The sequence below is a fragment of the Diabrotica undecimpunctata genome, chromosome 8 (assembly GCF_040954645.1).
Source record: "Diabrotica undecimpunctata isolate CICGRU chromosome 8, icDiaUnde3, whole genome shotgun sequence".
NCBI classification, from domain to species: domain Eukaryota; kingdom Metazoa; phylum Arthropoda; class Insecta; order Coleoptera; family Chrysomelidae; genus Diabrotica; species Diabrotica undecimpunctata.
In genome coordinates, this window is record NC_092810.1 from 12,161,759 (window position 1) to 12,176,490 (window position 14,732).

Consider the following 14,732-nt stretch of genomic DNA (forward strand, 5'->3'; position numbering starts at 1 on the left):
AATCCGTTATTATATTATATATATATATGCAAAAACATAACATAAATATGCAAAAGACCTGTGCATGATTTAAAATGACCAGAGACGGAGATATTTGGAAATGAACAACACTCAACATCACCATGATGACTACACTTCCTCTGAGGGGTCAGAATTGAAGAGATAGAGAAAGAATCGAAATAAAATCAATTTATGCACAGAGAGTCACGTAGCCATAAGAGCTCTTAGAAGCTCTAAGGTAGACTATAGGCTAATGTGGAAACACCGAAATGAACTCAATAGACTGACGAAACACAACAGTTTCACAATTATATGGGTTTAAAGCTATCAAATTTTAAGCTAATTAACTTGTTAAAGGGGGATCAGCTACAAAATACTTGGGCCAAGAGTCTCTTATGTGCGAAAAAGCACGGTATGCGACGTAAAAACACCTTGTAACCGAAGACAACCTAACTATCTCAGTCAGATAAGAGGAGAAAAGAAACAGAGCAAGATGTTACTGTTCCATATATTAGCGGAAACGTTTCGTTTTGTACTTATAAAACAGCATCAGTCCAAATCTAATACTCTTTTAGAAGGATTAGTAAAGATCTTCTCTTCTAATCTTCTAGTTGCAAATCTAGATTGTTAATTATGATACTGAATTAGGATGAGAGAAGGATTATGGTGGAAAAGGGCACGATCGTGGACGTGACGGCCGGGGTACCCCAGGGATCTGTCTTGGGCCCGACGCTATGGAACCTGGCATATAACGGGGTTATGCACTGTGAATACAGAGAGAGTACAACCCCCTTTGCATTCGCGGATGACCTCGCTGTACTGGTAGTGGCCCAGGATGAGCCAGATCTCAAATACCAGGTTTGGAACGTAGGCCGCGTCGTAAAGAAATGGTTGACACAGCACGGACTGAAACTTGCGACAGAGAAAACCGAATCCATCATTCTGAAGGAGACAAGAAACAGGCAAACTGTTGAATTGCAATGTGCGGGAGTATGTCTAACACTCAAGAAACAAGTAAAGTACCTAGGAGTGACATTGCACCAGAATGGAAAATGGTCTTACACGGTGTTGTACAGTTGATCATCCTCTAAGTAGCACCAGTCTGGAGCGAGGCGGTAGAGATAACGGCCTATAGGAGGCTCATGACACAAGTGGACAGAACAAGTTTGTTGCAAGTGGCATGCGCCTACAAGACTGTGTCTGCGGCAGCCTTACTGTGCCCAAACCTTACTGTGGTCAAGAGAAGAAAGGAAAGGGAAAGGTCAATTGAAAGATGGCAAGAAAAATGTAACAGCACAGAGGATGTGGCACAGTGGACGAAAATGCTGATCCCGAACATAAGAGATTGGGTGGACTGTGGCCACAGGCGACTGGATTATTTCCTGACGCAGGTGCTCACAGAACACGGGTGTTTTGCGATCTACCTCTCTAGGTTCGGAAAGGCGGACTCAGATATGAATGCCTATACTGTGAATACTGACACTGTGACACATTGTAACGTTATAAACGTCACATCTCTATTAATTTATATTTAAATAATTATTTCATTTTAATTTGTATATTAATTTATTAATTTCTTTATCTTCAGTTTAATTTTTACTATTTTTTATTTATAAAAGTAGTTGGCGCCCTCTGTTTTTCTCTTCTTCCTCTGTCTTCATTTTCTTTCTCTTTCTGTCCCGTAGAATAACTATTTGCCCTCTCACTTTTTGTCCGACAGACTATTCTGTTCCGTGTTGACAGACAAGCTAGTTTCATGATATCTATAGCAACATTCTATGACATCTGTGCTAACTTCATTCAGTCTCCCACTTTCTGTCAAAACAACTTTTCTGTAGTGGGATTATTTTTTGCCTCTTTTTGAAATGTATAAAAGAAGGCAAAAATTATTATAAGACTCATTTTTATGGTCTACAAATTCTCTTGGGGTGAGTACTTTCATTGTGATATTTATTCTATAATTCTCACCGCATTTCCAATATTTGTAACCTTACATTCTTTCGAAAGCACATTTTTTTCTGATATATGCAGGACTCTTTAACAGACTTTAACTAAGTAGTAACAATCATATTTCATTTTATCCTTGCCATACGCTATTTGTTTAAGTGTTATTTTGTAAGATGGCAAGGAAGCTAAACCTTTCTTTTTGATGTGTTTCTAATGCAAGTTGTTCCTTATCTTTTAGTTTATCGGATTTATTGGACATTTTATTGGGTTTGTTGGACACATCAAAACTTTATTGGATTTATTGAAATTATTGGATTTATTAAATTTATTGGTTTATTGGACACCAAAACTTAGTCAGGACATACAGCCACGTGTGACTGCAGCTCTCCAGAAGCCACAACTTAATTGGAGGACCTAACAGCTAAAACACACAAGCAGCCCATCGAAGCAATAAGTAACACTTATTAACTGTTAAGCTTTGGCAGGGTTAATTATTGTTTTTTTTTATTCTTTTAAATAAATATGTTTAGTTAAAATTTGTCTTATTTGCTAGCAGCTGAGAACTCAGGTTCAATCCCTAGTTTAAGACAAGACGAACTCATCCTTGAGATACTGAGCTGGCAAGGTATAGACGATAAGCTCCCATGGTTGATTGAGGTATTATTTTTACAATAGTACTTCAATTCTCTTTGGTAGTCTTATCGTTACAACATACGATGTTAGATTGCATCAGATGGATAGTAGAAAGGAACTTAATGGAGAGAGAAACGGGTGTGAATTTTGTTACAGTGAGAGAAATGATTGAAAACAAATCAGGTTGGACTAAAATACATAGCTATATCCATGCAGTGATCAAGAAAAAGATGGAGTGTGGATGTGTATGAATAAGAGATGAATGAATGAAGGTAGTGTTTAGGAAGTGATGCCGGCCTTACAGCGGCCATTCCGCTTCCTGATGGCTGGATGACAGAGGAGAGTCTGGTTTAGCAGGTAGGCGTTCGGCGTAGACTCGGCGACGAGAGGGCATTTTAAAGTAACTCGGGAACTATCGTCGGGAGTACGAAGAACGAATCCTGCACTAAGGTCAGTCAGGCGGCGTCCTGGACTGAGATGTCTTTTGAAGATTCAAGGCCCCCCTCTATAAAGACGAAAAAAAGGTGTAAATCTAATAGGTGCAAAATATTGATAAATAAATATTAAGAAGTCGATATAATTAATAGCTTTGACAGGCTTTTAGAGACTATGTTTTAAAAAATAAAATCGTATAAAAATGAGTCAGATGCAAAAATGAAAATGGAAGGCATACCAAATAAGTCAAGTCAAGTCAAGCAAAAAAGTGGTGATAAATGACTTTGACATATTTCGTTTACATTTAAAAATAAAATTTTTAATTTATTAATTATTTATCATGAGCATTATGCTTAGAAATCTGGACTCTACTAATTAGTTTTCTTGACATTCATATAAATTCATGTTTTGTATTTGTTCTCAATCATACATTTACAATAATACTGCCTGGTCCAACTAATCATTAATTCACGAAAAACATAATTCAACTACTTTTCTACGTGTAAAACTTACCAACAACCAGCATATCTTTCGAAACGGTGACGGTCGAGAAGTTGGGGGCATCAGTGGTCACTTCGCAGCTGAACTTCCCCGAGAGGTTAAAACCGACGTCCCGGAGGACCACCTGGTGTTCGTTGGAGTGTTGGAGCTGAAAATTTACAATTTTAGCGGTTAGGTTGAATGGTTACTGTCTAGCGTGTAATTAAGTGGTTAATTTCAAGTGCTATGCTTAACAAGTTAGACATTTATACAATACAGAGCTCGATAGGTAAATATTGATTTCTCTATGTTTATTAGTTTGGCAGATTTTACGCCCTTTATTAGATTTTGCACAATTTTGGAAATTAGTAATAACGATACGAATAAAACAGTTTACTCAAAAAATTGAAACAAACACTAAAAAAAATATACGAACCATTATTCTTAGATGGAGCATTTTTGGACAATGGGAGACTTTTTGGAATTGTTATGGATTATGAAACAACTAATGAAAGAAGTAACGAAATCTCATAGGACTGGGATATCGAATGGAAATATACTAAACAAGTATCCTAATCGATACCGATGACGCTATAGTGTATTTTTATGTATGAGAGAGTAATAAAACAATAAATTATGTATGAAAATCCCTAAACTGTTGATACGGGTGACTCAATGAAAAACAGATATTTGTCAACAAGTTTACAGAAGTATATAGGAAAACAATTTTAAATTGAGTATGACCACCAGGTATAAAGGTTGGAGCAGAATAGAATACAATAGTTGTGAGGCTTACTAATCCCTAAATAAGGTTGCCAGTGTCGGAGTGATGGAGGTTAACAGGTACTAATGAATTTGCAAGAAATGTAAGATGTTTATTTTATTGGTTATATATAACCAATAAAAGTTTAATAAGTACCTACCTATTTGCAAAATAAAGTTTAATTCTATAGATAAAATAAAACGTTTTATTTTATCTATTTGCAAAATAAAGTTTAATTCTTTGCCTATTTGCAAAATAAAGTTTAATTCTTTAGATAAAATAAAACGTTTTATTTTATCTGAAATGAGTGCATTCCACGAAGTAAGGGTTTCAACAATCAAACATTTAATTCTTTAATTCCAGGAACCTACGACAGTAATTGACTAGATAATTACCTTCTAAACTTATTCCACAGAAAATGTGATTCCATTTTGTATATAGGAAGGTCCAAGTGGCGTATTCAAAATTCTTAACAGTTCACTAAAAGTAGGTACTTCAGTTGCAAGGTGCAGTTTATTGTGTATACTAGTATTATGGAAAATTTGGAAGTGCCGTGTAAACGCCGAAAAATTGGTCCTCTAACAGTTAATGAAAAAACATTAATATTTAATTGTTTTAAATCATTTAAAGACAAACGTTTATGTGAAAGTGTTAATGAGACCGTTGAGTTAGTTAGCAGTACACTTGGTGTTGGAAAATTTACTACGATTTACAGAGTTATTAAAGAAGAGAAATGTGGTAGTTTTCAAATGCCACGTAATGCTCCAGGGAAACCAAAATTTCAAATAGAATATCATTTTAAAGAAGCACTTCGACGGAAAGTGCATGAATTCTTCTTTAGACAAGAATTTCCAACATTGGATAAAGTTCTTGTCTCAGTTCGAGATGATAAGGATTACCCAGAAATGAGTCGAAGTACGTTATGAAAACTTTTAAAAGAAATAGGCTTCCGCTGGAAAAAGAATCCCAGAAAGTCTATTTTATTAGAAAGAAGCGATATTGTCATATGGAGAAGACATTTTCTAAGAACCATAAAGGAAATGAGAAACCAAAAAAGAAAAATATTTTATCTTGATGAAACATGGATCAACGAGGGTCATACCAAATAAATTTTGGCAGGATGAAACTGTTACAAGTCAAAGGCACGCTTTTGTAAATAACTTATCTACTGGTTTAAACCCACCATCAGAAAAGGGACGCAGGCTGATAATAGTACACATTGGCAGTTCAGACGGTTTTGTTGAAGGTGGTTTATTAACTTTTGAATCAACTCGTACCGGTGACTACCATGAAGACATGAACGCTGATGTCTTTCAAGAATGGTTCGAACAAATGATAGATCTTCTTCCTAAGAACTGTGTATTAGTAATGGATAATGCAAGTTATCACTCCAGACTTATAGAAGGACTGCCCACAACCAAGTGGTTAAAAAAAGACTTGCAGAATTGGCTGAGTTCAAAAAATATTACGTACCATCCCGAATCTATAAGAAAGGAACTTTATTCGTTGTGTGCCCTTCATAAAGAAAAATTTAAAAAATACGAAATTGATGAAATTTCCAAAAATCGTGGAATGACAGTACTTAGATCCCCACCATATCATTGTGAATTAAACCTGATTGAACGGGTATGGGCACAGATAAAGAGTGAAGTTTCAAGAAAAAATACCACTTTTAAAATTCATGATGTTAAACAGTTGTTTTTGGAAGCCGTAAATAATGTAAAACCTGAAAACTGGGAAAAGGCAGTAAATCACACTATTAAAGAAGAGGAAAAAATGTGGAAGCTGGACAATATTACTGATAAAATGATCGAGCCAGTTATTATAAATCTTGGTTTTGAAAGTTCATCTTCTGAATCTGATTTGGATTTGTAACAAGTAGCTGTATGTTTTATATTAATATTTTTATTCATCTATTTAACATACCTTAGACGGTTTTAAAAACTCTTTTTCTCTTTTGTAATTTTTAAAAATTAAAAAAAATGTGAATTTTTAAAACCCTTTTTAATGTAGGCCAGTTAGTTCTAAAATAGTGTGTGATAAAAGAGGCCACTTTTGTTTACATACACATAACACTTTATAACACTGAAATAATTCATTTATTTTTTACAATTATTCAAAGTAATTTTTCAATTAATCTTGAGCACGCCCATGGAGTGGTCGGAGCTACCATTTAAAATTATGCTAATTACTCTCTCGTTCATAAAAATAAACTATAGTCATCGAACACCATGTGGACTGATTTATTTCTCATGTCAATGTGACATGTGAATTACCCCCGCACATAGTGTTGCATATCTCTATGATGAAAGGTAGACTGTTAGTGATATAATAATAGTACTTTTGCCATTTATGGTGTGTTTACAGTTGTTTGTTACTAATAATAAGAATAATGCATCATAATTCTCGTGGGAGAAAGATTCTTGAACTACTGAAAAGTTCTGCTAATTCTTCTACTGCATTTGCAGGTAAGCTACCTTTTTTGCTCATTATTTTTAAATTATTAACAAACATAACCTCAAAAGTTAATGTAGTGATTTAATACAAACCTTAGACTAGCAATATTATAAAATATATTCTACAACCAATATTTTAAGCCTAGTTTTATTTCAAAATTAAATAATCACCAAGCAATTATGTTTTAAATAAAGAGCATATTATTAAAGATGCCTTAAGTTTTGATAAAGAAGAAAAGTCTTATATAGACAAAAGCTATGATGAACTACTCGTGGTGAACATGAAATGGGATCTGCATTACTGAAAGGGGCAGGTACCGTCATTCCTGGCAGTGGGATAGAAAAAATCATACTATGGTAGGTACGGCCAAAATAAAAATGTAAGCATTATTTATTAGTTTATTCAGGTAGTGAGGAATACGGCCTGAGCCTCAACTTCAAGAAGACAAAGTGGATGCTGATAAGCAGGAAGCAACAGCCTGCTCGACAGTTACGGATAAGTAACATACTAATTGACCATGTAGAATCTTATGTGTACCTTGGCACCAACGTAAATGCAAAATGGGAACAGGCCACAGAAATTAAGGCGAGAATAAAACGAGCTAGAGCAGCATTTAGCAATATGAAAAAGCTCCTCATAAGCAGGGATTTGTCTCTTACCCTAAAACTACGTCTAGTTAAATGCTACATTTTTCGATCTTACTGTATGGTATGGAGGCCTGGACGCTGACGGAGACGCTCACGAGAAAACTAGAAGCATTCGAAATGTGGGTGTACCGACGCATTCTTCGTATATCCTGGACCGAACATGTCACCAACATACAGGTAATCCAAAGAATCGGAAAGGAGAAAGAAATCGTGAATACAATTAAACAAAGAAAGCTTGAATACCTAGGCCACATATTGAGACACGATAAGTACCGTCTACTGCAATTGATTGTCCAGGGAAAAATAGACAGTAAGCAAGGGCCAGGCAGGAGAAGACACTCGTGGCTCCAAAATCTGAGGAAGTGGTTCGGGCTCACATCGGTCGAACTATTCAGAAGCGCCGCAAACAAGATCAGAATTGCCATGTTAATAGCCAACGTTCGCAACGGACAGGGCACTTGAAGAAGAAGAAGCATTATTATGTGTTTCTTTTGGATACTCAGTAAGTGTACTCAAGTAAAAATCATCACTCAGAAGTTTATTCAATGCTTGTATGAGCCTCGGTAGAACATCAGTTCGATTTTTAACAATATCTTCAGGATTTGTTGTTTCATTTAATGAAAATCAGTAAAAAAAATGTTTATAATAAAAATAATTTAATAAAATAGAGGTACCATATAAATATATTAGCAAAGTACACACAAATACTCATAATCCAATGTTATTACTGTTTGATATGGTTATATTTTACTAACATAAATAACTTTTCTAATAAAAAACACAGCTATGAGGATTTGAAAAATCTAAGAAAACCAAACTACAAACTTCTATGTATTACCAATGTGTTACCAATATAAATCTTTGGTAAATATCTGTAACGAAATTATATTTAACAGAATGGATATTCCTATCAACAAAACTCACATTATACTAGAAAATACAACCAAACAATACAAATAATTTATTTAATTTCTCAACAATAAATAGTTAACACATAAAGAGTTAATGGCCAGCACATTCATATTACAGTGGAACCCCAACGGTTATTTTACACATATAGAATCCATTAAGCTTCTTATACACGAATATCTTCCTTTAGTCATATGCCTAGAAGAGACCCATTTCAAGCACCAAAGTGTGACATTAAAAAATTATGTTCCTTTTCTAAGAAACCGAGTTGCAGATCACTCAAGCGGCGGAACAGCAATTTTTGTAAGGGATGACATAGAGTCAACTGAAATACAACTACAAACAAATCTCGAAATAGTTGCAGTGTCAGTCACCCACAAAATGAAAATCAATATTTGCAATGTATACTTACCTCATCCTACTGATTTAGACATAACTGAACTAAGCAATGTTTTAAACCAAATTCCACACCCAAAAATAATATTAGGCGATTTTAACTGTCACAACAGTACTTGGGGAAGTAACAAAACCGACAAATGTGGCAATCTCCTAAATAATCTCATTGATAATTTAAATTTAGTCTTACTAAACAATGGCAAATCTACTAGGTTCAATTCATACAATGGTACATTTTCTGCCATAGATCTCTCTTTATGCAGTCCGTCGCTAGCTCCTTTATTGTATTGGGACACATTGGGGTATTTATATGATAGTGATCACTTCCCTATCACGATAACCATAAACACTAATGATAAATCAACTTTTCCAATTCACCAGACATGGAAAATAAAGTCAGCTGACTGGAATTTATATCGAACACTGATAGAAGAACAAACAAACAAATATAATTTAACCAATAACGCAAACCAAAACCTGGAAATATTTAATAACATTATTATTTCTGCAGCAACAATCGCAGTGGGAAAAACAAAATCGAGTCAAAGGCAGCCAGTTCCTTGGTGGAATAACGAAATTGCACAAGCACTCACTTTGTCTAAACACGCTTTTAACGTTTACAAGAAACATAAAACTATCGAAAACCTTTTAAGGTTTAAAAATCTCAGAGCTCAAAGCAGACAATTAATCAAAAAAGCAAAACGAGAAAGTTGGAAAAAGTACGTTTCTTCAATAAATCCTTCCACTCCCTTAGGCAACATATGGAACAAAGTCCGTAGAATAAAAGGTACAAAATACTTTCGAGGTATAGATACTCTATCATATAATAACCAAATGCATTCAAACAAAGAAGATATTCCAGAAATACTAGCAGATATATACGAACGTAATTCTAGTGATTCTAATTACAGCCTATCCTTTCTAGAGCACAAAAAACTAACGGAGTCTTCAAATATACAAATCACAGAGAGTGGCAATCCAATAAACAAACCAGTAAGTCTTCAAGAATTAGAATTTTGTTTAAGTGCTAAAAATTCGAGTCCAGGACCTGATGATATCCACCCTCTTTTCTTACGAAATCTTCCTCTGAATGCAAAGCTAATATTAGTTGATATTTTTAATAATATTTTTATTCATCATGACTTTCCTGATCTATGGTCGCAAGCAACTATAATTCCAATCCTTAAATATAATAAACCAAAAGACGATCCAAATTCCTATCGTCCAATATCACTTACGTGTTGTACCTGCAAACTTTTAGAAAAAATCCTTAATTATCGTCTTAAATGGTACCTCGAAAACAATAACCTAATAAGTATCAGACAAAGTGGATTTCGTACGGGTAGATCCACAACAGACAATCTAATAACACTTGAATCAAGTATACATGAATCCTTTCTGCACAACCAAAAACTTATTGCCGTGTTTTTTGACATAAGAAAAGCGTTTGACACAACATGGAGACATCTTATACTAAAAACACTTCAAGAATGGGATGTTCAAGGGCACATGTTGTCCTTTATTAAGAATTTTCTAGAAACACGAACTTTTCGAGTCAGAACCAATGGATTTACATCCTCCAGACGAGTACTTCAAAACGGCACTCCACAGGGATCTACTCTAAGTCCTACTCTTTTTCTAGTTGCAATAAATAGTATTATACATCAAATAAAACTACCTGTATTTACTAGCCTATATGCAGATGACTTGGTCATTTATCTAAGAACAAACAATGTAACTCTGGGAACACATATACTGCAAACTACCTTACACACAATTGAAAGCTGGTCGCAAAACACGGGTTTTATATTCTCTAGTGAAAAGACACGTTATTTAATTTTTAGCAAAAGAAAAAATTATCCTAATGTTCAATTAACACTAAATGGAGTTGTTTTGAAACAAGCAGAAGAAATAAATTTCTTAGGACTTTCTTTTGAACGTAACTTAAACTGGGAAACCCACATCACCAATCTGCAACGTTCTTGCCAATCCAGAATTAATCTACTAAAGATGCTGTCAAATACCTCTTGGGGGGCAGATACAACAACCTTACTTACTCTATATAGATCACTAATACGAAGTAAACTAGACTACGGCTGTTTATGCTACGATACTGCTAACAAAACATCTTTAAAAAAACTTGACTACATTCAAAATATGTGCTTGAGATTAGTTTTAGGTGCCACAAGAACTAGTCCAGTAAGTAGCTTACAAGTTTTGGCTAATGAACTGTCCTTAAGCCAACGAAGGCAACTCCTATCACTAAATTACGTTGCCAGAATTTCAGCAAACAACAGCAACGTAACCTACTCAACAATACTTTGCAGAACAAATATAACGTCCGATCTTTACAGAAACATTGCAATAAAAAAACTACCATTTCCCGAACGAATAAATCGTATTGGTCTTAATTTAGAACAGTTTAGTCTTACTATGCCTATTCATGTAAATGTTCCTCCTTGGATGATTAAACATCCAAAAATAGACACGTCTTTAAAAGAACTCCCGAAACATTCCACACATCCTTTCCTTATACAGCAAGCTTATAAAAATGTAATATCCAAATACCCAACAACCCATCAAATCTTCACTGATGCTTCCAAATGTCATGAAGGACATGCTGCAGCCTACATCTACGAAAACGTCAAGTCTACCATACGAATCCCAACAAATTGTTGTATATATACCGGAGAACTTACGGCAATTCATCAGGCCGTGAAAAAATGTTGTTCTATCAATGAAAGCAAATTTGTTATCATCACCGATTCAATGAGCGCATTACTTGGAATAAAACAGCTATATACAACTCACGCCATACTTCTCAAGATCAAAGAAGAGTTATCTTATCTACAGACTCAACAAAAAGATATTTCCTTTATCTGGGTACCTTCCCATATGGGAATAAGTGGTAATGAGGAAGTGGACTCTCTGGCAAGCAATGCAACCACCGACCAAAGTATTGCTATCATAAATCAAATGCCTTGGACTGATCACAAAGTAAATATCAAAGCCCACGTATACAGAGCGTGGCAAACTACTTGGGATCACACTGCTAATAAACTCAAAGAATGTCTAAGTCAAGTAGGAACCAAACTCATCTTACCAAATAATAGAAAAGACCAAGTCATCATTAACCGACTCCGAATAGGACATACTTTCCTTACACACAAGCATATCTTCAACCAGGAGGCTGCTCCGATGTGTACCAAGTGCAACACTCAGTTGTCAGTGAAACATATAATTGTTGCGTGTCCAGTGTACCAGAACGAAAGAATCGCGTGTGCCCTTAGTGATAATTTAAAAAGTATACTAACGTCAAATTTACAGTCTTTATTAAGTTATCTTAAAATGACTAAACTATATACCAGATTGTAAAAAATATTTTTTTTTATGCAACAATATGTATCTTACTGTTTGTGTATGTCCCCCCGCTAATAACCCTTAGTGGTTGATGCGGGTATATTTGTTTAAATAAAAAAAAAAAAAAATTTATTTAATATACAAATCATAAAACAACTGTTTCTATTTTCCTTTTTTAACTAGTTTATACATTTTAAAGACAGGTTCGTTATCGACTAATCACAAAAAGCAGTAATTTTAACGTCCATCCTTCAAAATATTCTTTTAACCAAATGCTTGTAATGAATCACATACTTGGATTTAATTAGTTGGCAACAAAAAATATAGAAAGCATTATAGACGATACCAGGAAGTAATTGGTCAAGTAAATAACCAATTACCTGCTGTAAATTGACTTATTTAAACGAAATAGGTGGATCATTTAATGAATCATCATCACTCATAAGTTTCTACTAATGGATCACACCCACATGGAGGCGGACACTGTTCATGCGCTGATAGGGAGAAAGAGAAAAGAATTTCTATTTTATCTCCATAGGAGTGGCAGCAGTCAGAATATTACAGGCGTTTAGTGCAACCGTAGAAAAAAAAAAAACAATAAACTGTCCAAAAACAAAACTAACGTTTTACAAATAAAATATTGACATCAAAATAAAACCATTTACGTCTTAGAAAATGGCATTATATGAAACATTTGTAGCAGATGCATTGAATTAAATTTTTTTAGATTTTTGTCATTTCGACGGGGTTTTTTCAAAATATCACCTGGTGGGATTTTTAAGAGATATTTATTTGCAATTCTAGAAACGCTTATTAAGGGTTATCCTTAATGAATCACAGATTTTTTTAGGTAGTGTCGATGTTTACGTCGAAGAGGGTAAGTAATTAAATCTTGAGTTGTTCTCATCGAGTACTTTCGACAATAGCGCGTTTTGTTACCGAACAAATTGTGTTTGAACTGATACAGTTATAAATAGTTATTTTATTTTCTTCTTAGTCAATTTCGGTTAGTAGTGATAAAATATTTATTGCTGTAACTGTTTTAAATTAGAAATATCATGAAAAAATTATTGTTGGTAAAAAAGTAAGTTACTTTATTTTTGTTCTAGATTGTCACATTACGAAGAAGATCCAAAACGTTTTCTAAAACTGTGGGAGGAGGTTTCAAGCGATGTGAAAGCGTTAGGTGGCTAAAATAATGAAGAACGTATGGAGAAAGGTTAAGAGATAACTAATGACCACGAATCAGACTCGGAACTCTTTGAAAGTGAAGAACTAGTTAACCCAAATATGGGGCGGGGTAAATCTTTTCTTGAAAAAAACAAGAAAACTTTATAACCAATTCTCAATAGTTTCGTCAAAATCTAAGACTAAAGTGAAAAATATTGTCACTTAGTCTAGAGGAGTCACTAAAATTGCCAAAATAGCTCATACCTCATCAATTTTGTTATAAATTTTTTTTATATGTTTATAGCCGTATGTTCATGTTTAACCAAAACGAAAGAAAACCAGAGGTTTTGTGCACCCTGTATATATATATATATATATATATATATATATATATATATATATATATATATATATATATATATATATATATATATTTGTTTTAAAACCTTCTATTTTTTGAGTATTTAAATAAAACAGTATAATTACTTACATCAATATTAACTCCGTTAAAGGGAAACTTCTTAATACTAGGGTGCTCTTTGGGGGTGTATCTATAGAACTCATGTGTCCCCCTGTAGTATTTTACTGTATATAAAGGCTCTCCTTGTAAATTATAGCTACAACTTAATTTTGTCGTACCACCATGTTCAACAACATTTGGCTGTATATCCAGAACTATTTCTTTCAAGCAGAATATTTCTGAAAAAGAAAAAACGTTTGAAATATTTGTTTTTGGATATACATACATTGTATTAAATCTAAAGCATGTTGTTTTATGTAATACTAATAGTATCTTCTTAAATAAGTCTTAATGGAATATAAAAACTAGGAGTCTGAGGAATGAAGCAAGGATCAAAGATTCAAAGTGTAAAAAATTTAAGAAAAAAAAATAATACATACTTAAAAATTATGGGATAAAAAAAACTATATACGTAGGTTCTATTAACAAAAGTAGGTACCTATTATCTTCAAGTGGATCAAACGGACCAAGCTCGCGGAACCTGAGCATCGTGGTCACGTACAGACAAACGTGGGCTCGATTGCCAGACCCTTCAGACGCTCATATTTTGGGACACATGTCCAAAGTTACTTAAAAATTAAATTCAGTCAATTATAGGAAGAAAACTTCTTCGGGCTACCCTCAAAATCAGGTGGCTTTAACACAAACACAAAGTAAAACAAAGAATGTAACATTACTCAAAGCATTCAAAGTAACGTTCAGTACAAAAGCTTCCTCATTTGTTACGTGCTACGATGAGAAGGGGTCGTTAGTTATCGCTTGGGGGTCACATAAGTACCATTTCATTACGGAGTGTGACCGGTTTGATCTTCGAATATGTGGGCCCAACTGTTCCATAGGAACACACATGTCACTAGAAGCTGAGGTTTGCAAAAAATTTGCGTGTACTTGCGACAAAATATTTAGATTGAATTACCAGTAAGAGTACAATATATCGAGTATAGTCCTGATAGATGAGAAAATCGGAATGCATGGAATTAAATGGTAATAATTATGGTAAATTCATATATTCAAA

The 14,732-nt window shown here is 34.1% G+C and overlaps 1 protein-coding gene across 1 annotated transcript in view; it reads right to left on the reverse strand.

The window, feature by feature from the left end:
* LOC140447193 (uncharacterized) overlaps nt 1-14,732 on the reverse strand; it is a 219,733-nt gene that overhangs the window by 43,590 nt on the left and 161,411 nt on the right. The window contains exons 2-3 of the mRNA XM_072539705.1: nt 13,688-13,896; nt 3,529-3,664 (exon numbers count right to left, since the gene is read on the reverse strand). Of these exons, the coding sequence (XP_072395806.1) occupies nt 3,529-3,664; nt 13,688-13,896 (345 nt within the window). The remainder of the gene's footprint in view (nt 1-3,528; nt 3,665-13,687; nt 13,897-14,732) is intronic.